This window comes from Brassica napus, chromosome C3 (genome assembly GCF_020379485.1).
Source record: "Brassica napus cultivar Da-Ae chromosome C3, Da-Ae, whole genome shotgun sequence".
Classification (NCBI taxonomy): domain Eukaryota; kingdom Viridiplantae; phylum Streptophyta; class Magnoliopsida; order Brassicales; family Brassicaceae; genus Brassica; species Brassica napus.
This window is the reverse complement of record NC_063446.1, coordinates 22972225-22998876: the sequence shown is the minus strand read 5'-3', so window position 1 is coordinate 22998876 and position 26652 is coordinate 22972225. Positions and strand designations below refer to the sequence as shown.

Below are 26652 nucleotides of genomic sequence, written 5' to 3'. Positions count from 1 at the left end.
TTTAAGAAGCCAATCTGCTTGTCGTTTTGCGTTTCCGTCACTTTAGATTAACTTTTAACAAAATTTCAAATTAAACATCATTTTTAATAGTCGTACTAGATTTTCTTTTGATTATTTCTAATTTTACAAAAACAGAACACGTTTTGGTTGTTGCAGGCATTATCCATTTATCTATTTTTACAGAGGATAATTACCGTGCAAACTTATTTATTAGAATTTTAGAATGAGGTCTGAATGATCAATGGTGTAAACATTTGATTTTTGTAAATTCTAATAATTTCAATCCAATTTCCTGTACAAGGGCTTACACCTCTAGTTGAATTGATAGCAAATGGACCACATAAGTTTTTTTTTTTTAAATGACAAATATCATTATATATCTGAAAAGCCTATAAAATCATTCGTTTAAGTTATCCTCCATCCAATGAAGAAAGCACTAACAATGGAATTAAATGAAAACCAGGTGGTCCACTAAAGTCTATTAACTATAGTGTTGACCGTTGAATGATAGGTACTCTCTGTGTATTATTATTTTGGCCTTCGAGTCACATTTTGATTTAGGTTTCCAAAAGACATACAAGTAAAAACCACACATTTGCTTAGGATGGGTATTCTTTGGGATAAAACATCATATAACAATTTCAATTGCACCTCAATTCGAAAGGAAAACAAAACAATCGTCTTCACACGTTTGATTTTTGAATTATCCAACCATATGATTTAGGGTGGACAATATGATCAACGCAGTCTAAATTGTCCATTATGATCACCACTTCCATTTGATAAAGTAGTCGTTTTCTTTTTGTTTTTTGTTTTTTTTTTTCTCTGAAAGTTTGATCAAGTGGTCTCTTAAGTCACAACCCACTTTGATTTTTTTTACTTTCTTATTTTCGATTTTAGGTCCAGAGACTTGAGGAACATAACTGAGAGAATGAAAACGTTACATATCCTGCAAATGACTGAAGATGATGTACTTTTATGAAGTTTTAAAAGTTAGGAGTCGCAAAATTGGAGTATATGTTAGCTTCCATATCTTATGCTTCAACGGGTTCAGTAAAGTTTGTCCATCTCACGGAAGACATGACATGAAGGAAGACCATCTAGTAAAAGTAAGAAGTTTATGAATGCCTCGGTTTTCTTGAATAGCAAAGCGCAATAGGTTATATAACCAATCTTGTTAAAATGGTGTTTATTAAAATAGCAAAGCACCAAAAAGGAACTCCGGCTTCAAACCAAAATGGTATTATGATTGTTTTGCAGACAAAATGTTATGTTCCTCGATAAAAAAAAAACCGAAAAATGTAACTGAAGGAGATATAGCTTATGAAGAAACAACAAACATTTGGAGAGGAGAGTCACTTGGGCTTCATCTTCTTATTTTGAATGGAGAGAAAGATGTTTGGTGCTTAGTGATGAGCCTTGGCTTCTGCTTTAATCTGTGAGTTCTTCTTAATCTGCATATGATAAAAAGCATTGGCTAATACTTAATACCACTCAAGAAAATTGACATCATAGTAAGAGATACAACTATGAACACAAGAGATCTTGTAGGCTTAAATTAAATATCAAAAGTCCACAGATAAAGTTGGAGAAATTGATTGGTCTCTAATTAATAAGGATTTTGAAACCAGACCTACTACACTCATCAATTTATTCTTCAAAAAGGTAACTGCTTACATTTGCATTTGCAGTAATAAACGAAGTTCAATCCATAAGAACACTAAGAGTAAAGATATAGTAGCATATGATCAATCAATGGAACATGAGATGCATTACTCAGCTTAATCATTGGACTTAGATAGTTCGGAAACAGATAACCCAAACAAAATCCATGCTTCTATTTAGACAGACTATACAATGAAAAAAACAATCAAAAACTTTCAAAGTATAAGTGAAGCTATTATATATGATCCGATCAATTGAAAAGCCAGAATCTTCAACTGTACCTTCAAAGCCTTGAGCTTGACGTTCCCGTAGATGAGACCCAGCCCGAAAGCTGAAGCACGGGCCACCTGATGATCGATTATAAAAGATAGATGAGGGAACTCAAAACTCTACAGCTCAAAGACGAGAGTCAAAGATACAGATCGAGAGAGAGAGAGAAAGGGATTGTTACCAGAGCAAGAGTGCTGGTACCGGAGTAAAGACCTGGAGGCGGCGTCATTGATCAGACTCTTAGTCTTAGCAGAGAAAAAAACCCTAAACCCCCAAATCGATCGAAACTTCCGAAATCTCAGATTCGCGAGGAATGGAATGAAAGAACAGTGTGTTGTTCCCTTTGTCTCTGTCTCCGTCTTCTCTAAAAGATAACCATTGGGCTCTAAGTGGGCCTAACCAATGGAATACATAAAGCCTATATTGAGAGCCTTGTTGCTAGGCCTGGGATTTTTATCCATAACCGAATACCCGAACCGGAACCGATCCGAAATGGACCAGTTCGGTTCGGTTTCGGTCCTAGACAATTTATCCGATGGATATTAGTGTTAATTATCCATGGGTATCGGTTCGGTTTCGGTTTTTACCCGAAACCGAACGGGTACCCGTTTAACCCGAATTCTATGTTTAAAAAACATAGATTTGTATCTTCTGAGGGTCGAACCCGGGTTGGATAGGCACAGCAACAACTGTTATACCACTAGACTAGTTCAACTTTGTTGTATTTAATACATGTTACTAATATATATACGATTTCTATTTACTTTTCTTAAAAAAATAAAATAAAAAAATAAAAAACTGGTATATAATTATTTTATTTTGCAAATATTTATATAATTCACATAAGAAACGGGTATCCGGAACCGACCCGAAACCGGTAGTACCCGATCCGAAATCCGAACCGAAATCTACTAAGTACTCATTGGGTATAGAATTCATTTATCCGAAAAATCCGGACCCGATCGGTTCCTATCCGAACCCGAACCGAATATCCGAAATCCCAGCCCTACTTGTTGCTATAGTTTCGGTTTTGACAAATAAGTTAAAAAGTGTGATTCTTCCTTTTTTTTTAATATGGTTAGAGCATGTACATCAATGAACCCCTATTGGGGTTCATATGTATTTTTTATGTATTTAATTGTGGGCCTGTGAACAGTGTTGAACCCGGCTCAATTGTGCTTCTCCATCAATGAACTTCAAATCCGGGTTCATAAGAATAAAATAATATTTTTTTTTAAAAAAAAGAAATAATTTTTCATTTAAAAAATTTTATTTTTTTTAAAGAAACTTACTAAATATTTTACATTATTTATGAAAAGTTTTTATTCAATACATTGAAAAATCATGAACATACAAAGATTATTCATCACGATTACCAAATTTTTCCCAGACATTTTCAACTAAATCAGCTTTCAAACGCTCATGTACGCCTGGATCCCGAATTTGATTGCGAATGTTAAGCATATCGACATTCACACTTTCTCTCGTTTTCACCTTGGCACTTCGGCTAGATTCTCTTGACTCGAACTCAGATGTATCAACTAGAGTGTATCCGTGTCGTTCGTCCTCTACTATCATATTGTACAATATGACACACGTTCTCATTATCTTTCCTATCTTTTCCTTGTACCATTTTAGAGCAGGGTTTTTTACAATTGCAAACCTCGATTGCAAGACTCCAAATGCCCGTTCGACATCTTTTCTGACGGATTCTTGCTTTTCTGCAAATTTTTGGGCTTCAGGACCTTGAGGAAGCGGGATGGATTGGATAAATGTTGCCCAATTAGGATAAATTCCGTCGGTAAGATAGTAGGTCATATGATAAGTGTGGTTGTTGACCTTGAACTTCACTTTAGGTGCTCGACCTTGTAAAATGTCATCAAAAACTGGTGACCGATCAAGAACATTGATATCGTTTAGGGTACCTGGTAATCCGAAAAATGAGTGTCATATCCAAAGATCTTGTGATGCCACAGCTTCTAAGACAATTGTCGGCTTTCCTGAACCACGTGTGAACTGACATTTCCAAGCCGTAGGGCAGTTTTTCCACTCCCAATGCATACAATCGATGCTGCCTATCATCCCCGGAAACCCGCGTGCCTCTCCAACGTCAAATAGTCTTTGAAGATCTTCTGTTGTACGTCTTCTTAGATACTCATCTCCAAACAATTGTATTATCGCTTCCGCAAAATTCTCCAAACATAAAATTGCAGTACTTGCCGCAAGTCGGAGATATTCGTCATTGACATCTCCCGCTTGACCGTATGCCAACGATCGTATGGCTGAAGTGCATTTTTGAAGTGTAGAGAGGTCGTTCCTTCCATGACCATTTCTTCGTTGCTGAAAGTATGGAATTTCATTACCTAGGCGTTCGACAATGCGAAGGAACAAAGACTTGTTCATTCGAAAACGCCGCCTAAATATGTCGTGTGTGTATGTAGGGTTTTCACTGAAGTAATCATGCCATAGTTGATTGTGTCCTTGTTCCCGATCTCTTTCGATGTATACTCGTCTCTTCGGCTCTTTGGTTAGAACAGAGTCGATGAAATCATCGATTTGTTGGTCCACCATTTCTTCAAAAACTTCATATACTTCATCATTTGAGGAGCTTGACATTCTTCCTTTTTTTCAAAAAAATAAAAATTATCAATTTTATTCTCTACTCCAAAATACAACAAATTATCAATTTTATTCTCTAGTCCAAAATATAACAAATTATCAATTTTATTCTCTAGTCCAAAATATAACAAATTAAAAATTTATAATTTATGAATTTTATCAATTTTAAATTAACATTGCCTAAGTTGGATATTAGCCTTGTATTGGACCATCAATATGATTGATCATCATTATAATTTGTATTCACAATCTAGTATTGTTCCACTTCTGATCATGTAGATCTCGTTTAACGTAAGTATTATAATGTAATGAAGAGCTTACGTTGGTTGTGTTGTTCTCGGTTGGGTGAGGCAGTAGAAGCGTAGTTGTCCTCTTCGTTTGTAGTTGTTCAAGTGTTTCAGAAAGACATCAAGGAAGAGAAGTAGTTGATCAAGTGTTTCAGAAGTTGTGTTCTTGAAATTTTGAAATTCAAAGACAGAGACAGAAAGAGAAGTAGTTGAGTTCTGATTTAGAAACATACATCAAGAGCATATTTATATATGCTTCTTTGTTACATGACCCTTTGTTACATGACCCGTGACTTAAATAAACTAGTGTCGAAACATAGTACAACCCGTGAAACAAAAGGACATAGTAGCAGTGTGAGAAAGACTCCACTGCATCCGTTCATCATAAAGCAACATCAGTGTAGAAACTAACAAAATACTACACTGATCCCGTACAAATAAAGCAACAACAGACTTATTAAACCAGCAACAGACATAGCAACCCGTGACATAGCAACCTGCAAAAGAAAAAGGCAACCTCAAAGTTAATAACTAAACATATTGAGTTCAACAAAAGAAAAAACAGAGATTCCAGCAAGCAAGTTAACCAATTCAATCAAGGAGTTCATAAATGAGTTTGTTTTTGAGGGTGATTTCGTTAGGAGATAGATCAGTTTCTTTTTTGGCAAGGAGACGATCTAGGAGTTTCTGCTGAGAAAATTTCTTTCTCTCAGCCAAGATACTCTCAATTTGATCGAAAGCAGCTTCATGACCGTGCCTCTTGCGTTTGGCTGCTTTGGAAGCCTTAACACCAGGCGGTCTAACCTCGTCCTCAGGTATCACCTCCTCAGCTTCCTTCCTTTTCTCCTTGGCGCCATCTATTGACTTAAAAACTGACTTCCACTTCTGATCATGTCTCAGTTCCCTCCAACAGTGTTCCATGGTGAACTTCGCTTGATAATCATTGAAGAAGATCTCATGAGCAGCCTTCATGACATCATCCTCATTTTGACCACTTGATTGGTGCTTCATTGCCGCTTCATAACTTCCCACAAACTTGCAGACCTGCTCGTTCACCCTTCCCCACCTCTGCGTACACTGACTCCATTCTCTAGGAACGCAGCCAGTGAGCAGAGGGCTACAATTAACATACGCCTCAATTCTCTTCCAAAAGGAAGTAACCTTCTGCTCGTTACTGACAATAGGGTCCTTGCTCGTGTTCAGCCAACCACTGATGAGCACAAGGTCCTCTTTTGTTGACCACTTTCTCTTTGAAACCGGTTTCACTAACCCGGGAGAGTTCGCTATAGCCTCAGCATACTCACATTCCATTGCTGGACTGCTCTGCGAACAGAGTAGCGAAACTAACCCGGGAGAGTTTAGGATGATTCGATTAAGTTAACGGGGTTTTGGTTCTCTATTTAAACTAGTTTTAGCTTAGATAGAAGCGAAAAATTAAATTCTACCCGCCAAACATTGAATATAAAAGCTAATAGAGCAAGCAACTACTTCACAGAAAGAAGTAATGACACATCAAATCGACTACTTAATACAATCAACTACTTCAAACATTAAGAGCAAGCAACCAACCAACACATCTTTAATTCAACTGTACTTTTCGCTCTAGGTCTAGTTTAGATAATTAATACAATCAGAGGAACCAAACAAGATAATACATCACAACATAAGATGGGTTTTAAACATTTACCTCTGATTTTCAGTCGAAGCACACCTTCTCCAGGGTACCGACCTGGACAGTGAGGCTTCTTACCTGTTCCTGGACATGGAAACAACAATAATACAGTGTTAGTTACTCATTAAGGACTTACATACAAGGTTACTTCTAAAATAACAGGGAAATAGACTTACATGCAGGGTCTGAATCTGGAACTTGAGATTCCACACCCCCTTGATCTCCTCCTCAGCATCCTCCAGACGCTTCCTCAGCATCCCTCAGACGCTTCCTCAGCCTTTCGTTCTCCTCCTGGACACCAACCACCCAAGGATGACTATATTGCAACCCATCATCCTTGTTGACAACAGAAAACAAATATTATAGACAGTTCCTGTTATTTTTATTTTAAGAACATAATTAAGAAAATAAAACTTACTTCATAGTTGATGCACGTGAAGTAGCGCTTTCCAGGATGACTGTCGTAGTCTTCCTTCCCCCGGACCTCGTCAATAATTTTCTCACCGCAAGCACACCTTCTTGGAATCCCGTACTGTGAATCCTGGACGAACCATAACATGTTGCAGTACTCCCTTTGTTTCTTTGAATGTCTTATTTCTTCTGCGGGATCCATCTGCACCAGAAAGAAGAAATGATTAGAACATACTAACTAAAAATAATATGATTAAACGAACCGGTAAGAGAAACAAAGAACAGAACCCAAACAATGAAACACAACCCAATATGATTAAACTAACTAAGAGAAACAGTTAAGTCAGAGAAACACTAATCTCTAATCGATTTCAAATCTACTCGGAAACACAACCCAATCTTTAACGAACCCAAACAAAGAACCCAAACAAATAAACCCCCAATTCGATTTCAGATCGACTCTATTCAACCATAAATAAAAAAACCCTCTAATCGATTTCAAATCTTAGACTCGATCGAACCCTAACAAAGAAATCTCAGACTCGATGGAACCCTAACAAATAAACCCTCGATTTCAAATCTCAGACTCGATGGAACCCTAACAGATCGATTAACTACAAACTTCGTAATCGATCTCTCCTCCAGACTCTATTGGAGGAGAAACCCCCAATTCAACTTCAGATCGAATCGATGAAACCCGTATAAACAAACCCTAACAACGTAACTCTACTCGAAAACGGACCTGAGATCGATCAAGAGACACTCCCTCCTCGATTTTATGGACAAAAGACCTCTCGATCGCCCTAGCTACAAGAATCGCCTCTCGAGTCGCAAACCCTAGCTATTTGGGAGAGAAGAGGAAATGAGGAGAATAACGCGAAACACCTCCTTTCCGCGTCGTCATCACGACTCCGTCCAGCCAATCTAGTGCCTCCACGTGTGTTGAACTCGTCTCACACAAGTTCACGAGAGCGGCCCGGTTCACTTAATATTACCCATTTTTCTTTTTCTTTTCAAATTAAAAACCTGTGAACCCAGGCCCATGACCCTCTTATGATACCTCAATGTACATGCTCTTACATCTGAGTAAGAAAACTAATAAAAAAGCGCCAATGTTGCTCTTGATTTTTGCGTGAATGAAAAAGCTCTTCAATATAAAAGTGCTCTTTGTGAACTAAAAGGAGAAGAAACAAAACTGATATGGAGGAAAAAAGGTAATTAATTTGCTTTGGCTTTCTTCTTCATTAGCTGAGCCAGCTCTGCTTTCTTCTACTGTAGCTTGAGCCTCAACGATTTAACAGTAGCCGACTCGGTAAAACTCCTTTTCCTAGTTGCCAACATGCCATCATCCCTAGTGACAACTCTTCTTTTGACTTTGTCTCCTTTGCTTTCACTTGTTCGTGGCTCGTTGGATCCTCTTTTTGCTTTTGAGCTATTTGCTTAAAATAAGTCAAACTCCTGCCAAGAGTCAAACAAATTCATGTAAAAAATATATATACTAGGCAATTCTCAAATACACAAAAATCTGAAAGTATGCATCAACTTTTACCTTTTAAACCATGGATTCGTAGGGTCTAGAGCATATTTATGATCAGAGATTGCAGCTGCGAATCTCGAATCGTCATCAGGATCAGCCCAAAGTATCTTCTCATCTGTCATCTCTCTACCTTTCCCTTTAATAATATTATATAGCTTTTTAGACCTTTACTACCATCTCCACCATTCTCATCAGCTCCTATCAACTCTAGTTCTGCTATGTTTCTTCTTTCCACCGCTGCTACTTTCTTCTCTAAACCCTTCTCCTTCTTCTTATTGTCATCATCATATCATGCTTCTGTTTCATCCTCCTAGCTCTCTTCTTCTCCCGCATCTTCCTTAGTTGTGCATCCCAGACCGTTTTTGACTTCTTTTATTTCTTTTCACGAAATTTGTTACTCAGATCTTCTAACCCGGTATTGAACTGTACTACCATATCCAAGTCATTCTCCTCTTCCTCCTCTTCATCGGATTCAAAATCTCCAGATTCCACCAAATCACGGTATGCCTTTTCTCTTTTTTTCCTTCTCATCATCACCATCATCAGATTCACTCTCATAAGAAGCTAAAAACTCCTTCATCTCAAGGTTTGCCAACTATGATCTGTGAAGATTTTATGAACAGTTTCAGAACACAATAAACGGCTGCAGCTTCTTTATAAGATAAGAGATGCTTCTAAGCCAAATAACAAAAAAACAAATTAAAGAAATATAAAGCATAGAGACCTGATCAGAGCTGAATTTTTGGTTTAAGGTCTTGACGCGGTGCGGCTCATCTTCATCCCAAGAAACAGTTACCTTACTCATCTACAGTGCTTGGCTTTGAAAATCCAAAGCTTGATAATTAGCTGGTGCCTATATACATTTTTTAAGAAGAAAAAAACTTATATAGATCACAATGAAACCAACAAGATAAAAAGTAGAGCAGCAGCAAATGCAACCTTGGTGGCAATATCACGAGGTGGATGAATGAAGTCTATCGGGAATAAATCTCAAATCGATCCTGATAGAGGATCTTACTAACTCAGTTCCGTCACATGAACTGTACAACAAGTTTGCAGTAGCACTAGAATCACATTCCGCAACAGCAAAGTAGTACCTGAAACAACAGAGCAATAGTAGTAACTGTGAGATTTAGTAATAGTAGTCCCCTCCCCCCATGGACATATAGGCCGATTAACAACTTTGTTGAGATTGAACCTTGATTAATTCCTCTAAAAGAATGAAGAAGTGGAAGCAAGAGATAGCTTACCACCCAAGGAAGAAGAAGAAAGCTTGGCATGCAAGAAACGGAGGAACAAGAAGATGTACAACATGAAGTCCAAGTAAGTTAGGTTGTGTAACTAGAAGTTACACAACAAGAAGAATAATAGTAACTAGTTAGTTGGTAAGCTAACTAAGTTAAGGTGGAGTTGTTTGAGTTGGTAATAGTTGTTAGGAGTGTTGGTGGCTAAAGCAAGTTGCTTGTAAGCCACATACCTAGAAGTAAGGTGCAAGTGGGAGTTGTTGAGTAATGAGATCCTAGGATGATGCTCTGGAACAGATGAGATAATCCTTGCAGAAACGAATCAAAAGACTCAAGGTTCTCAAGGTTTGTGGATCGAATGGTGACACAAGAGGGATGGATGATCTATTGATACTCCTAGGCGACTGATCTGGATATGACACACCAAATAAGAAGCCCTTAGACTCTGGATATTACACACCAGAAGTTGGATATTACACACCAACACTCAATCAACTCGACAAGCAAGAAGAAAAGAGAAAACAAAGGTTTTTGATAAAAAGATGGATCCTTCTATTAGGGTTTTCAGACACATATTTATAGAGAAGGCAAGGAACAGGCTCCTTCGTCTCTAAATGAGCCTTAAAAATAAACCTTATAAAACCTTATAAAACCTTATAAGGGTTTTCAAGTCTGGCAGCTTAATTCTCAACTCTAGCAGTCTAATTATGCTTCATGTCAACAAAGATAAATAATTAAAATAAAGTCTTGAACTGAGATCATCAAATGAGTGATAGGAAAGTAACATATGGCCTCATTAAAAGTCTATCTTTGGAAAACCCAGTGGGACAAAACCAAAGATAGGGAAAAAGAGCACACATATGTTACTTGCTCATTTGATGTCTATCTTGGAGCTGAGATGGCTTGAATTGTGGAAAGTGTGTCTTGGTTGATCAAGCTTCTTCCAAGACTCTCTTCTTGCTTCAGTGATGTCTTAAGTAATCCTCCAATGGCTTCTTTGAGTTGCTTGCTTCTGGCTCGCGAGTCATAGGACCTTCAGATATGGCTAGAGCTCCTCCATCAGCTGGATCATCCATGCTCTCATTATCTTCTTTGTTTGACTGGTACATGATCATATCATTGAGCCTAGAGTTGCAAGTAAGCATGTGTGTAGTAGTTAGAGTAAAACTACTATAAGTTTGTATGTGTGTTGTTGTAAAAGGTATCCAAGTCTAATAAAAAAAAGAGTTGGAGAAAGAAAGATGTAGACAACAAGCTTACTCTCTTCTCTCTACAAGAAACCAAATGTGTAAGAGAGTATGAGTGTGCTTGTGTGTTATGATGATACACAAGTAACAACAGAGAGTGAGTGAAAAGTAAAACAAAGAGAGTGAACAAAACAGAGAGACGCTGGCCGTGAGTGATGAAGAGTGAGATAGGCCAAGCCAAAGAAAAGCCAAAATGTCAACAAACTTACTTAAATTTACTTTTTTCGTATTCACATGTATTCTCTCATTGATGACGTCCTCATATTCCTTCTTTTTGTCTCCACCACCAATAGGAATAGCAGGACCATGGAATTCCTCATGTTTTCATTCGCTCAAGTTCAAACTCTGTAGGATAGATCGCAACACACAATACGCGCCCATCTTTCTTGTGGACAGAATTCAAAACTACGTACAAGTTTTTAGCCTAAGTAACAAGCAAGATGACAGCTATAAGAACAACATCAACTCTTTTGACTACAAAAAAAAAAACGAACAAGCGCTGCCTATTAAGCATAAAGCTAAAAACTGTGAGTATATCCATTCCCAAACAAAATAGTTCCATGACCATAGCAAAGAGATAAAGCAAAAAAAGAAAGAAAGAGAGAGCTAATTAAAAATTGTCTACCAAGTTAGAGTGATATGCAGTTTTAGGGGTTTTTTATACCTAGAGAAGGGACTCGTCCGTAATTAATAATTTCGTGTGTTTGGGCTTTCAAAAACCCATTAAATCAAATATTGATATCCAAGGCACCCAATAGGCCCAAACAACAGTAAATTAAAAGCACAACACTTGTCAATACTAACACCCGCAAGATATGAGCGTGCTGTTCACGCACAAATTTCCCCTAGTATTTCAGAAGTTGGTGACGTAACGGCGCGTGAGAATTTCCTCGACCACAACATCAATATCGAGCCGACAAAGCCAAAGAAAAAAAAAAAGTAAGATGAACATAACAACTCTCTCTCTCTCTCTCTCTATCGATCTATCTCTGTCTTCACGCTAATTCTGTGTTCTTTCTTTCATCATCTCCGTCTCTTTCGGTTGATTCGCTTGACACTTTCCTGATCTATCTATCTATCTTTACCTTAAAATCAGTAATCAGTGTAAGCTTTTAAAGGGTCGGATCACTCTGATCCACCACTAATATCAATTTGTTCGTGCGTTGATTTTCAATTTGTTTGGGTGAATAATACTTATTACTACTTTGATCGATTGGCCATCTGAGCCTGTTGCTTTCATCCATGCACTCATTTCAAATCACAATCTATTCTTCTTACTCTGTTTCTTCTCTGCTTATATACACAAAACCGGCCCTTTTTGTTTCGTATCTTTGAATCTGTATAATTCTTTGAATTTTGATCCAAGAATCTGGTGTTATGTTTGTTCTTTGACTTAGGTATCTGAGGTTTGTGTTAGAGATGTATCCCTGTGGTTACGTTGCTGAAGTCACCAACTTGTCTCCTCGAGCCACTGAGAAAGATGTTCAGAGTTTCTTCTCTCATTGTGGAATCGTCGAGCTCGTCGAGATCACTGGGTAATTGACAATTATTTATCTCTATATTATTACTAGTTTCTTGGATTCTTGTTTTAATGTCTCTGCATGGACTGACTTCAGATGCCAAGGAGATGATGCGTTAACGGCTTATGTAACGTTCAGAGATGCGTATGCTCTAGATATGGCCTTGTTACTTACCGTAAGTCCTTGGCTTTTCCCTGATTGAGAATGACCCTCTCCGAGCATTGATATCAATGTTGTTCCCAGGGAGCTACGATCGTTGATCAAACCGTGTGGATATCCATGTACGGTGTCTATCTACACGAATCTAACAATCTCACACGAGAAGGAGATTATACTTTAACGGTAAATAAAACAGAACCAACTTAGATTACTTTGTCATTTAAAGATTCAAAACGTTTCTTTGTTTTTGTGACTGTAAAGGTGACTCAAAGCCACGCGGACGCATTTGCTTCATCGCCTGGAGAAGCAGTAACCATTGCTCAACAAGTCGTCAAGACAATGATATCTAAAGGCTACGTCCTAAGCAAAGATGCCATCGGTAAAGCCAAAGCTTTGGACGAGTCTCAGGGATTCTCAAGCTTGGTAGCCAACAAATTGGCTGAGATCGGTCGTTACACTGGCCTCACACAGAACATTCAGTCGAGCATGGAAGTCGTGAGATCAGCGGACGACAAGTATCATTTCTCGGATTTCACAAAATCCGCGGTTCTTGTCACGGGAACGGCTGCTGTGGCTGCAGCCACCATTACCGGTAAAGTGGCTGCTTCTGCCGCGACCACTGTTGTCAACAGTCGATACTTCGCTAATGGGGCTTTATGGTTCTCAGATGCTTTGGGCCGGGCTGCAAAAGCTGCGGCCCATATGGGTGGTGGTGGGAGCAGTTGATCATGTATTGTGTCATAATATGAACTAAAGTTTAAACTTTTAAGCCATGAAGATGTTGGGAATAAAAGAACATAAATGTATAATTACTACCATTACATGATTTTCCCTGTATGTTATATGAGAAATTGTAAGAGTTTATACATGAAGGGGAACATATATGAGTAAATATATATCCGCCTAAACTTATTTTTTATTAGAAAGATGGGTCCTAGAAACCTCCCTAACTTGATCTTTTCATTCTCCACAAGAGACTCCAGATTTGTTTGTTAATAATTTCCAAATTTGAAAACAGCAAATTAAGCATTTGATCATCACTAGGTAGTAACTTCACAATCTAGATATATATATCAGTGAACTATATCATTGGTGGAGGTAATTTGAATATACATGTATGTATTTGATCCGACCACGGACGCAGCCGCAGGATTGAGATTGGAGATGGCGTTTCCTCAAAATGGTTTTATGTTCCAACAACTCCATGAAGACAGTAGTCATGATCAACTCCCTTCTTGTCCTCCTAATCATCTCTTCAACGGTTCTAATCTCTCACTTTCTCTCTCCATTGATACATAGTTAAAGTCGTACATAAATTTTGTTGTCTATATAGGAGGAGGAAACTACATGATGAACAGATCATGTCGTTAATGAACGTGCAAGAGGATCATCAATCTGATGATGAGGATCATCAGCTGGAGCCAGAGAGGAAGATAAAACTAGCTTAAAGCATTGGGGATGCATGCAACCAAGGCAGATTGCGGTTTGGTTTCAAAACACCACTGCCGGTGGCCTGATCAGTTGCAGAAAGCTTGTGATTTTTTGAGCAGATGCAGGACACACATGAGGCTCCTGGCGTATCGTCACCTAGGTTGTTGTCCCCGCCCTGTCCAAACGCATTATAAGATGTTAGACTGTATGTTAAAAGGAGAAGTACATAGTATATGAAAGAATTGGTAAACACGTAATGCAAAAGTTGCAGTAGGTATAAGCTGGTGACGATCAAAGAAACATGTGTATAAAACTAACCATGAATAGATGGATGATAATAACCAAAGCATAGAGGCCCTATTCCAAATATTTTTTAAGATCGAAGATGTTGCTGATTTGTTGCACCGCTTTATAAATAAGAGAATGTTAGATAAAAAACCGAAGTTGTTTTGGATATTATTGTAATAGAAAATACTTTCACATATCTCATTAGCAACAGTTTTCTCAAGCAAGCAATCATGATCATCCCAAGTGATTTGATCAAGCTTTAAAGAAGCAGGACTAAGCCACATCTGTAGTATGACTAATGAAGGTGAACACATAGGATGGACAAAAAAATGCAACCCTCCAGGATGAGTATTTTAACATCTCAAAGAGAGTTTCATATGTAGGCTTCAGAGCATGTCTCATATTCCACTCAATGCGATAGTAAACAATAGATAAAGCCTCATTATGTAGAATGAGCCTCTCCATCGTCACCTAAAGAGCGCTCGTTCATCGAGAGAAATCTATTGAAGAATATCAATCAAAATACAAAAACAAAAGATTTACTGGGTGCATCCTCAACCCCAAGATATTGCCTAATGAGTTTCTAGACTTGCTCTCTGTTAACATCATATTCTTTGGCTATAAAGCAAGCAGTAGATTCAAACGGTCTTGATGAAGCTAGAGGATAGAGTTTCCCTAAAATCATTTTGAGGGTAAGTAAGAACATGGAAGAAGCAATGTAAAAGATAGTTTCTTACCTCTTGAAAGTCAATAAGAGTAGTGTCTGAGACACCAGTTTTATTCACTGATTATGCAAAGATAAAATGGTATCAGTTCAGTTACCTTCATCAGGTAACATCAAACCTACTGAGCTTGTAAACAGCTCCCTCTTTCAGCATGTGTTTAAAAGTGTTAAGGCGATGAACAAAGATGGAACCTTGGAGAAGCATTGTCTCTGTTCCTTCTTGAATCAAAAAGCCTGCCATAAGAACACACCAAACTTGTAACCAAAAGACTTTGGAAAGAAAACAAACAAAAGCAAAATCATGTGACTGATACCAAAAACATACGCAATCACCAAATAATTATGGTGGAAGATACCAAAGGTACAAAAGGACATGGAATGTGTTGGAAGTATGCTTTTATAAGAGATGAGTTCACAATCTGCGACAACAGCTGCCTTTGGGGACTTTCTAGATATCTGATCTTTTCGATTGAATTTCCCACAGCTAAAATTCTACCACATGTCTGAAATCCACATGCTTACTGTGAAAGCCAATCTGTTTTCACTATGTAAGTTTTGATTTGCTCCTGTTGAAAGTTGTTTCTTGTCAGATTCAAATGATCAAATCAAGATGAGGGAAAGCTCATTACCATCATCGTCGTCTAGACGCACCATCTCAAAGTTCCTCAGTCATCAGATTGTGCAGCTTCGTTGAGAGATTTCTCAATTTCGCAACCGAATCTCCATTACAAAAGAAAACTCGTGATTCCTATCATGATTTCTAGCCCTAGCGGCTGCTGTCTATCTATTGGAACTTTGAGTAAGAGGTAATTTTGCAGAGATTTATGTCGAGATGAAGAGTAGATCTGAACAATAAATATATGGTACAAAAAATTTGAAGAGTTAAATCATGCGTTACAATTGATGGTAGAGTTTTGGAAGCATTAAAAGAATCGTGGAAGTGTAAAGGGTGAAGCTTTGTTTTTTTTTTTGTTTTTTTTTGCTTTAATTTTGTTGTTGGTGACGACATATCTTGGCCTCCGGCCAACTAAACACTCGTTACGGGCCATGGCCCACTTTCCTTTGCCGCTAAAAAAAAGTCGAGAACACACGAAGAAAGAAGAGGCCACGTGTCCAAAAACGCCTATCCTTGTTTGGTGACGTGGCGGCCTGAGGTGGGAGAAAAGTCCCATTTATTTATATAGATAGATAGATACTCCATCTGTTTCTAAATATATAATATTCAGTTAAAAATACACATATTAAAAAAAAAATTGTCTAGAAAACAACATTAAAACTATAAATTAATGATATTCAACCAATTACAAAATAGATTATTAAATATGATTGGTTGCACAGTTTTTAATAAAGTAAAAGTTACCTAGGAAAATGAAAACATCTTATATATTGAAACATTAAAATTCTTTAAAACATCTTACATTTAGAAACAGAGGGAGTACTAGACTTTGATCTGCGCGAGTATTTAATTTATGTTTGTATTTAATGATATATTTGTAAATGTAGTCGTGTATGTAAATGTAAATGTAAATTATATTTGTACTTAATTTTATATTTTAGCATTTTAGCGTAAAACGTATCATGATATTGGGTATTATATAAAAAATCTAACCATGTCTAAGATATAGCAAACAAATTTTTTAAATAAAAAGTATGAAAATGAACAATTATGAATTAACATGTTATTTATAAATGATATATTAACTATAACACTAATAGGTACTTAGCATGGACCCGGACCCGGACCCAAACCTGTATTTTCGGGTCGGTTCCGGTTCGGGTCTTCGGGTCCGGGTAAAATGCCCAGGCCTATTCACTCGGCTCCAAAATGTTGCAAAAAATTTCTTAAAAACTCAAACGTGTGATTGTTGGTATTAACTTTTATTAATTTTATTACTAACAATGTTGGTATTAACTTTTATTAATTTTATTACTAGCAATAATCTCTCTCTAATTAAATGTTGCAGACAGAATAAATGTATGCAATAAATAAAAAACGTTTTTATTGCTGTTTTAGAAAATGTTAAAGTTTCTTAATATTCGTGTTTTAAGCAAAACTACTTACATAACGAAACGGAAAGAATAACATTTATAAGCATAATGATTTTATAGTTTATATTGTTTAATTTTATTTTGTCTAGTAAACCGTCAATTATATTACCACCATTTTTAGAATATGATCTATACATCTATACAATTTTTTTTTTTTTGGATCAAAATTTTATGATAATGTCAAATAAAATTATTTTATATACATGGTAAGTTGGTAAATAATTACTTGTATAATGGTGTATGTAGTAATATAGTTATATTGGTAAAGAAGAAAAAAATGTTCAAAAATAAAAGAAGAGTAACGTGAATTGTGGGGGAGAATGAGACAAAATGTAACTTATATTGTTACATAAATATTTTGTGTATATTATTGGTATTCATTAATGTTTATAATATTAATATGAAATAGATAAGGTAAAAGATAAATTTAATTTAGGAAATATTTTATTAATTTTGAAAAAGACATAGAAAGCATAGAATTATGAGTAGTTATTACTTCATTAATTTTGGAAAAGACAAAAATTACTTGAAAATAGGTTTATTTGGTTATTTCAGTGGCATTGGGTTGTAAATATTTTGTAAGTCTAAGGGTTAATTTTAAAGTGTATTTCTATTTTAATAAGACATATCTCCTATATATTAAAGGAAAAGCACTTTTAAAACTTCCCTTAAAAATTTATTGGCAAGGAATGTGATGTGGTGACGTGGCTTCACGAGAAGCTTTTATCTAGTAAAACGCTTACGTGTCACGCAGAGAACGTTTCTCACCAAAACTGTGAATTTAATGCGTTCACATTAACATTCATTTAAAAGAACTTTATATCATCTATATTTTTCTCGACGAACACTTTTACGTGATAAACCTTCAGTTTCAAGTTCGATTAGTTGATTTATCAATCCTCTCAATATAATCATAGCATCAATAAATATTCATTATTCCTCTATACGTTTCTGTTAAAAACGATAACCCATCTGATCTATCACCATTAAATCGACAGATCCGTAGAGACAACAAAACGATGAAACTTTAGTATGATGCCAAGTGTTAATGAAAGAACCCTTTTCTCCGTACATGCTTTCATGCATTTAGCAGAGCACTCACGTTCTTTAGAACTGCCTCTCATTGCTGAAAGAGGACGTTGAAAACTATTTCTCAAATGTGTCATATTTGGTTTTGTTACTGCTCGATGAGGTGGTCTCTGTTTCGAGGAAATTGAATCACTGTAAATCGTCTCGGCTTAGTGTATTAGTCTTCTCGAGTAAGCAATATAAGCATGCGAGTTTCACCGCCTTCGCTGCCATGAGAGCTCTACATTAGATGACCTTGAAGATGAGAAGAAACTTCCAGGAACGAACCACCAGCAAATCTCACGTGTTGGTCGCAACTAGAACAACCTTTACAATTTAGAGGGTCAAATAACCTTCAATTTATTTTATTATACAACTTTGTTTACTGAATTTAAAGGAGTTGTACTTTTTTTTTTCACACAATTATTGTTTTGCTTATAATATGTTATTAATCTACTTTTTTTTGATTTTATGTGTTAATCCCTTAAGTCCATAACTACTACAACGTGATAGGCAAAATATAAAAAAAAAAAATTCCAAAACTTCTTCTTCCCAAACTTGCAAACACCATATTTTAAATTTTAATATTAGTGAACTCATTATAAAAAAGTTTCTGGCTTCGCCCCTTATAACAATCATACCTTTAGTTCTATCTAACTATCGCTTAAAGTATATCTTATGTTATACATAATCATAATATATAATTTCAACATTAATATAGACATCTTTGCGCGGGTTACTATCTAGTAGATTGATTATATGTAATGTATTTCGTTTAATAATACAATTGATTTATTATTCAATTGAGCAATTAGCTAAATAAATACTCTGAGCAAATTATTTACTCCTCTCATTTGTAAAGCCAAACTCCATGGGGCATTTTGAAACCTCCTTTAAACGCATCGAAACAATTATCAAACCCTAATTCTTGTTTTAACATTCCCCTCCGTTTAATCCCAAATCCTTCAAAATGCATTTAATTATGGTTACGTATCTCAGTTCCTCTGGCCCCTGCTTGACCTCTTTGTTGAGTCTCTTGATATCTTTCCTGAAAGGCTCTATACTCTTACCATTTTTGTAAGCTTCTTCGAGATCCTTCAGAATTATCTCAGATTTGCTTAATATACTCACATCGGTTTCCAACTTCTTAATGTTCTTTTCCTTTTTCTTCAAGTCTTCTTCGATCAAGCCCTTAGCTTTATTCAGGTTGTTTTCAAGTACTAGTTCGTTGGAATTTATCGAACGATGAGCCTCAGATACATATAGAAAGACAATAAGGGCGACGACGAGAAGTACAAAGGAGATTTTTGCCATGTTTAATGATTAATTTTCCCTCAACTTAATTTGAAATATATCAAATTATAAGTTGTTTGAAGGAAAATATCATATGAGAGGAGTGCATCCGTGTGTGTTCATTTCCTAACACATTTATAGCTTTATATGTGTGTAAAAAATAGTAACCTTGATTTGATGGTCAACCAATGGTGTTAACTTCGTTAGCTAATTATCTTCGGCCACCCAAAAAATTCGCAAAAGTTTTGGATAGTAACCTTCAAATTTCTAAATTCTAACCATTAATTATGGAAAGTCATTCTGTAAAATTCTTTCTTCCTTTATTTAGATATTTTCGTGTAACGGTATAGAGATGAGCCAATAGAAATAGTACTACATTCACTGAAATAAATAAATACTAGGTGATAACCCGCGTCCTGCGCGGGGCGAGGAGATTATTAAAGTATTATAACTTTTAATATGTAGACATAATAAAAGTTAAAGGCATAGTAAGAAAAATATATGTAAGAAAGTACGGATTATAGCTAGGAATTTTAGTATGTCAATATAAATTTATATGCGATGGCCATTAAAATTAAATTGTATATTTGTTTGCATGCGGGTAAATTATAAATATAATATTAAATGAAACATAAGAAACAGTCTAATAAAATATAAAAGGAACAATGTATAAAAAACAAAAGAAAATTAAAAATAGAGACAAAATAACTGATGTCAATAATGCCTTCAGAAGTCTTCGTTTGCAATCATATTATGAACAATAGCAAAGAGATCATCTAGAGAATTTAAAAATATTATTTAACAAAATATGTGAATGCATGTATTACCTCAATCTTAAAGCATCAATTTCTGGAACACCAATGGGGTCGAAGACAATTTTGGAAATCCCATCAATGTTAGTAACCCTGTTAAGTCGGTCTTATTATGAAATATGAAAAATATTAGCAAAATATACATATAATATCAGCTCCTATTAATCTATTGTATATACAATAAATACAATAGATTACCTTGTCAACCAAGTAATCTATTAACATTCACATGTTAGATTCCGACCTTATCGTTTATGGTTAATATATATTGCTTGAAATTTATTAACAATCACATGGAGGATAAAGTTGATAATTGATGATAAAAAGATAATAGTAAACTTAAAATAAATAGTTGTTATCAATAAAAGGCAACAATTGCATACTGAACTAAAATATAACTCCAAGAATGATCATGAACATACCAACATAGAACTTTGGATGAGTTTATATACACATAGACAAAATGAGTTTATATACATATAGTCAAATATCATGAACATACCAACATAGAATTTTGGATGAGAAAGACCAAGAATGATCCAACGGAAGTTGGCTAGACAAATGTAGTTACAATCATTGATCAGTTCAATCTTGGAAACAACATATGATTCAGATAACTTTATATGTTATCGCAAGAGGGTGTCAAGGAAAAATTAAACAGAATCTTAGAACATTGTTGTCTCATTAAAGGATCACACTGTGAAACCAGTCCTTTCTAACCGATGTATGGATTTTGTCTCCCTACAATATAATAACTAATGAAAGCATCAAATAATAAACACATAATTTGCTTACGATTTAAAGAATATACATCATAAGAAAACCTAATTTTTTCGTCTACGAAAACCATTCAATGGTTTCTCCAGTAGCAGCCTAGTACTGCTTCCAAAGTTTTATGACATTCACCATAATCTTCCACAAAGACTTTTTGGTTTCAAGTCAGAAATGAAATTCATGCTTAATATATTTTTGCTTGTTTTGAAACGTGTAGTTTGTGATATTGTAGCTATATGGATGATATGGTATATATATATATATAGTAACTGATTGGGTTTTGACCCACGAGATTTGAAAAAATAAATAATTTTCGCCATAAAACAATGTTGCAAATATCTAATTATTAGTAGATTTCCAGACAAGTATATAAAGTAATATATGCATAGGGAAAAGATTAAGAAAGTCTACATTAAGAATGACATATTCCTTAAACTGAATCGGAAAAAATTAAATTTTCAAATTTAATGTCTGTCAACATTTATGTTAATTACGTAATCAAAAAGTCTTGTAATCAAAATTAAGGGATAGCCCAGAAGTTTTTAATACAGTTTCACCAATTTTTGAATGTATTTTACAATCACTCAAGATTGCTTATAAAATTTTTATATATGACACTTTGATTTTACAATATAAATTTTTTTATATTTTTCAGTTTCAAATTAAATTTTACTCACATATATAATTGTCTCTAAATAAACCAAAATAAATGTCACAAACCAAATAATTATAGAAAAACATAATTATGAATCGTTTATATATTCCAGACCCTAAAAAATGTCATGTATCATTCATAAATCGTAAAGAATATTCAAATTATAACAATATGAATCGTATATATAGTCAAAACCCTATCATTTGTGACTATAAATACCAGATAATCCTATTAATTTCGCATAACATTATAATCCTAGATTTCCAGACAATTATAGAAAGTCTTACATGCAAGGAGGGAAAATAAAGAAAGTCCATAATAAAATGATATTTGACTTTAAACTTAATCAGAAATGAATGATATAAATTACCAAATTTAATGTCTGTTACCATTTAATATAATTTCAAAATCAAAAAGTCTTGTTGTAAAATTTAAGGGATTGAAAAAATTTAATATGAAATTCCTTTTCGAATGTATTTTACAATCACGCAAGATATTCAATAGATTTTGTATAGACAACATTTTGATTTTACAATATAAAAACGTTTATATTGATGCTATTAAAATAAATTCCCAAAATAAATTTCATGTATCCCATAATAATCCAAAAATATTAATCAAAATAAATGTCGCATAAGGAAGTTTTATAGAAGAACGTAATTCTGAATCGTTTATATTTTCCAGTCCCAAAAAAGGTCATGTTTTATTTATGAATCGTAAAGAACATGAATCTTATAAAACATGAATCGTATATATATAGTCAAAATCCTAACAATTTTTATTAAAAAAAAATTATGTATGATAGCTTCTATGAAATAATACATCATACACATCGAAGAATCCACTAATATTATACTAAAAATTTGTAAAATAATGAAGCATACACATCGCTCAATCCACTAATATTATGCTAAAAATATAGATAACTATATTTTGCCATTCATTTTGTGGCTATATATGTTTTGTTCGATAATTATTAAAATCCATTGAGGTGAGTAACTATACCTTGAAATGTTTCATGTTATATATGCAAGGCTTCTTCTCACTGATCAAAGAGAGATAATGTTGTAGGCATAACCATCGGTTACGTCTCGCTTTGACCAATAGAAGAACGAAATTTAGCTTCCTTATGTTTCCACGCAATGGTTATCTCGGGTATTGTCTACGTTTTTAGTAATGCAATCACAACTCATATAGTATAGTAATATAATCTCTTCATATTATTAAATTTAATGAGAAATGGCATTATATGTAATTAGTTTAGGCAATAGAGAGCTATTTAATAAAGAGTGTGAGAATGATTCTCATGATGACACATAGGAAATGACATTTTTGTTAATCACACATGGTGATAAGGTTAATTATTTAAAATGCTCCTCGAATAATAAAAAAAAAGATTTTCAGAGAGAGTTTAATAAGAAAAACATACAAAACATGATTTTCAGCTGAGTCAAATGGATATGCTCTTAATAATCATCTTAACCATCTAGACTTAATGAATAAAAAAAAAGTGTGAATCCCGACTGGACTATCACCGTCACATCTCTTCTATCTCATCGCCGGAGGGAAATTGATACATGTTTCCTGAAACTTGCTCTCCAAGCTAGCATCCATAGTATTTGGCGTGAGAGGAACAGCAGGCGCCATCAGGGCACTCCCCTCAGTGCGGGTCAAATGGTTCGGTACATTGACAAGACAATTAGGAACAGGATATCCTCTCTGCGAAAGCGGAAGCCAAGCTTCCATGGTGACATGATGCAGCGTTGGCTCACTCGGGCTTCTTCCCTACAACTATAATCTGTTTTTTCCCATTATATGACTTGTGTTTCTTTATCTGAAAGCATAAACCTCAGTGCCCTGTAATTTTTTTTATTTTTTTTGTTAATCAATTTAAAAATTCAACAAAAAAACAAAAGTGGATGTGTAAATCACTAAAGTATTTCCTCGTTGCATTCGTTTGATCATTCAACAGACAAATATAAATTGGGAACTAACTAGTTTTGGTGACTAACATTAGTTTGTTATCACTCACGAAATAATGACAGTGCTGAAACAACAAGACCAGCTTTCTGCAACCTTATTTCTTCATTCTGCGGCGGTGGCGGCTGCGGCATGTAACAATGCGGTCCATAACCATGCTGACTCGGCGAAGCCCACGAAGCTGGTACCTGTTGGTAAGCCGGACCGGAAATGACTGTTGTGTCACTGAACCGGTACGAGAAAGTCAAAGAACCTTTCATTTTCTCAGACGGAGTTCTCACCTGATACGTCACAAACTTCATTTCATGGCCATTACCGTTACCATTAGTTGACGGTAAGAGGTATCCAAATGGGACCTCGACCTCACCAATATCTTTACTGCCTAGGAGTCGACTGGAGAACAATCCCACGACGAGTGTTAGACGACCTTCTCGGGCTAATCTCTCATTGACGGAAAATTTGACGGCGTGATTCCAGTTAGGGCTAGATCCACCGTAGTGATCTACACCGGTTTTCGCTTTCTGAATCTTTTTGTCGCCCAAAAGGGTTATGACGGCATAAACGTTCATCTTAGTGATGTAGTTGACATTCTCAAGGTCACTTGCTGAGTTGATATTAAGCTCTAAGGTGGGACCTTTCATGGCTGCCACGCGAACTAATACCTAAAGATACGTTTATATATAATTGTTATCAGAAAGAAAAGAAAATAAAAATACGCTTATTATAACATATATATAGAGGAAAGCTTTGATGATATTTCCAAGCTTGCATGAGAGTTCAATTTATAGAGATGTTTGCACTGAGATTTTCGTAAGGGGATATAAAACGGTGTAAACATAAAACGCGTTTGGGAGAACTTTAAAATAAATGAAACGCGTAAATTTTAACTGAAAATGAGGAAGGCAATTAGAGCACCAGAGCATGATTATTGGGGGTTTTTAGAGTGAAGTTTTTATCGGAATATAAGAATCCGTCTCTTAACTTTTAACTAAAAAAGTTAAGAACCGGTTCTCAAATAATGAGAGAGTATCTCCTAAAGATATCTCACATTTATTACATTATATATCTCACATTTATTATATTAATATTGTTAAATAACATAATAAAATTTAAACAAATGGAAGAACCATTAATGAATATAAATTGATATTTTTGTACAATCGGTTGTCTTGTGAGGTCTATGGTCATGTTTGAATTCTAACACGTTACCTGATTACTTGTTCATATTTTTAGAATGATTCTTTTATTTTAAAATTTTATATTTTGTTTATGCATTAATCTTTAGATTTAACTTTCATTATTTTTTTGAATTTAATAAAAGGTATTAAAACGTATTTCATTAGTATTGTCTTGATCAAGCAAAAAGAAATGGACAATGCATTCTCATAATTTTTATTTGTATGATTTATTTATATTTTATGTATTTATGTAGATAATATTATTTATTTTCACTAAATTGTAATTTTTATGATAGAATTCATGTTTAATATTTGGTTTAACTGAAAATATATTACCTTAGAAAAGTATTCTATGGACTATTAGATAATGTGTTAATATATTTGGGATACAAAATTAAAAACTTAAAATAAGAGAAAATTTATAAAATTTTAGAAACTATGTTTTTTTGTCAAATTTTGGTGGATTATTTGCTTAGTTTGTTTAAGAATGAAGATAGTTTGTTTTGCTTTATTAGTATATATATATATATTTTTTTCCGCAAAGCACTAAACTTTGTTTAAACTTATTCTGTATCAACAATACAAACTAAACTTTTACGAAATAATATTTAGTGCTAAAACAAAATTAAAACATATAAAACGTAATTTTGAAGATATATGTGTATTTTTTTTGTCAACACTAGCTATATATTAGCATCAGTGACAATGGGTTTGATTTCGCGTATCGCATCGCATATGATTATAGTATTCTATAGAAATTTAATCATATTATTGAAAGATCACTTGATTATTGTTGATATATATATATATATATATTAGGCTACACTGTCAATTTGTCATATATATACCTAGTTAAGAAAATGTATGGACAATTCCACCCCTTCTTTTTTGCAAATTGATGTGGTTCCATACTTGTTGTAAACCCATCTGTATCCACAAACAGTTAATATAGTTGTATTCTAATAGAAAACTGTCATCAATAATAAAAAAATATTTCAGGAGTGATGTAGTCAGGCGTAAATCCTCGTATGATAGGCGGTATAATCGTCCGTAATATTTTTCATAGTTGTAATAACATAATTATCTATCGTTAAAAAAATTAGTAATATTTCATTAAATTATATCAATTACAATATGATGTAAATAATATAATATGGGAAATTATTTTCTCCACTCACTTGTAAAGCTAGAATCCATGGCCAGGTTCAAACATCCTTTATAAAGTCATCAGTATGAATCATCCTTTATAAAGTCATCAGTATGAATCAAACCCTAATTGTTATTTTTTGTCAGTTTCTCCCTCCGTTTAATCCAAAATCATGCAAGATCGATTGGATTATGGATACAGATTTCCTCTTTCTCGCAGGTGCTCTCTTGATTTTAGTAACCCTGCGGAATCTTTTAAGTTTCTGTGCATAAGCCATTGAATCTAATTTCTTCTTGTGATCATTTTTTGAAAGCACATTTTTCTTATTGTGATCTTTTTCAAGGTTATTATTCAACACCTGTTCAGATTTGCTCAACGGTTTCATCTCAGATGTCAAACCTTGAATGCTCTTTTTCTTGGCTGTTAAGTCTTTTTCAGGCGCTGGATCTCCCTTACGGTGGTGAGCTTCATTAGCGTGGAGAGAGACCAGAATGGCCATGACGAAAAGCAACAAGGCGATCTTTGCCATGACTAGAGCTCAACTTTCCCTTAACAACCAATTTGAAATTAGATTTCAAATAGTTGAATTTGAAATTAGATTCCAAATAGTTTGTTAAAGGAA

General features: G+C 34.8%; 6 protein-coding genes and 1 pseudogene across 24 annotated transcripts; 1 reads left to right on the top strand and 6 right to left on the bottom strand.

Moving 5' to 3' along the window:
- Positions 1-1174: 1174 nt before the first annotated feature.
- Positions 1175-2357, bottom strand: LOC106388654. The gene is made up of 3 exons (XM_013828776.3): positions 2117-2357; positions 1947-2012; positions 1175-1454 (listed from the first exon to the last, which is right to left on the bottom strand). Exons 1-3 carry the CDS (start codon positions 2162-2164, stop codon positions 1407-1409), a joined length of 162 nt encoding a protein of 53 aa, XP_013684230.2. The 5' UTR covers positions 2165-2357; the 3' UTR covers positions 1175-1406.
- A 3075-nt stretch (positions 2358-5432) lies between these two features.
- On the bottom strand, positions 5433-6152 carry LOC125582978 (glutathione S-transferase T3-like). The gene has a single exon (XM_048749472.1). It carries the CDS (start codon positions 6150-6152, stop codon positions 5433-5435), a length of 720 nt encoding a protein of 239 aa, XP_048605429.1.
- A 2317-nt stretch (positions 6153-8469) lies between these two features.
- Positions 8470-9041, bottom strand: LOC106384127 (annotated as a pseudogene).
- A 2826-nt stretch (positions 9042-11867) lies between these two features.
- Positions 11868-13539, top strand: LOC106388655 (binding partner of ACD11 1). Of its 2 annotated transcripts, none has more exons than XM_013828777.3 (5): positions 11868-12056; positions 12350-12487; positions 12569-12647; positions 12716-12814; positions 12893-13539. In XM_013828777.3, the coding sequence occupies exons 2-5, from the start codon at positions 12372-12374 to the stop codon at positions 13355-13357; spliced, it is 759 nt and encodes a 252-aa protein (XP_013684231.1). In that variant the 5' UTR covers positions 11868-12056; positions 12350-12371; the 3' UTR covers positions 13358-13539. The 2 variants fall into 2 exon arrangements, with proteins under 2 accessions (XP_013684231.1, XP_013684232.1); XM_013828778.3 differs by having other exon boundaries at positions 11913-12135.
- A 114-nt stretch (positions 13540-13653) lies between these two features.
- On the bottom strand, positions 13654-19611 carry LOC106388656. 15 transcript variants are annotated; one of them, XR_007320353.1, is made up of 5 exons: positions 15704-19611; positions 15389-15640; positions 15267-15308; positions 15088-15134; positions 13654-14237 (listed from the first exon to the last, which is right to left on the bottom strand). XR_007320353.1 is itself a non-coding variant. In XM_022699396.2 (5 exons), the coding sequence occupies exons 2-5, from the start codon at positions 15447-15449 to the stop codon at positions 14076-14078; spliced, it is 270 nt and encodes an 89-aa protein (XP_022555117.1). In that variant the 5' UTR covers positions 15450-15640; positions 15704-16046; the 3' UTR covers positions 13654-14075. The 15 variants fall into 15 exon arrangements, 1 of the variants encoding a protein (XP_022555117.1); XR_002656962.2 differs by having other exon boundaries at positions 15400-15640; XM_022699396.2 differs by having other exon boundaries at positions 15431-15640; positions 15704-16046.
- A 3436-nt stretch (positions 19612-23047) lies between these two features.
- On the bottom strand, positions 23048-26203 carry BNAC03G32580D (protein SRC2). Of its 4 annotated transcripts, XM_022699392.2 has the most exons (5): positions 26062-26203; positions 25732-25810; positions 23987-24367; positions 23802-23893; positions 23048-23582 (listed from the first exon to the last, which is right to left on the bottom strand). In XM_022699392.2, the coding sequence occupies exons 3-5, from the start codon at positions 24344-24346 to the stop codon at positions 23537-23539; spliced, it is 498 nt and encodes a 165-aa protein (XP_022555113.1). In that variant the 5' UTR covers positions 24347-24367; positions 25732-25810; positions 26062-26203; the 3' UTR covers positions 23048-23536. The 4 variants fall into 4 exon arrangements, with proteins under 4 accessions (XP_022555113.1, XP_013679596.2, XP_022555111.1 ...); XM_013824142.3 differs by having other exon boundaries at positions 23083-23582; positions 23758-24367; XM_022699390.2 differs by having other exon boundaries at positions 23083-23582; positions 23802-24367.
- On the bottom strand, positions 26173-26559 carry LOC125582977. Its single transcript, XM_048749471.1, has one exon. It carries the CDS (start codon positions 26557-26559, stop codon positions 26173-26175), a length of 387 nt encoding a protein of 128 aa, XP_048605428.1.
- Positions 26560-26652: the final 93 nt, after the last annotated feature.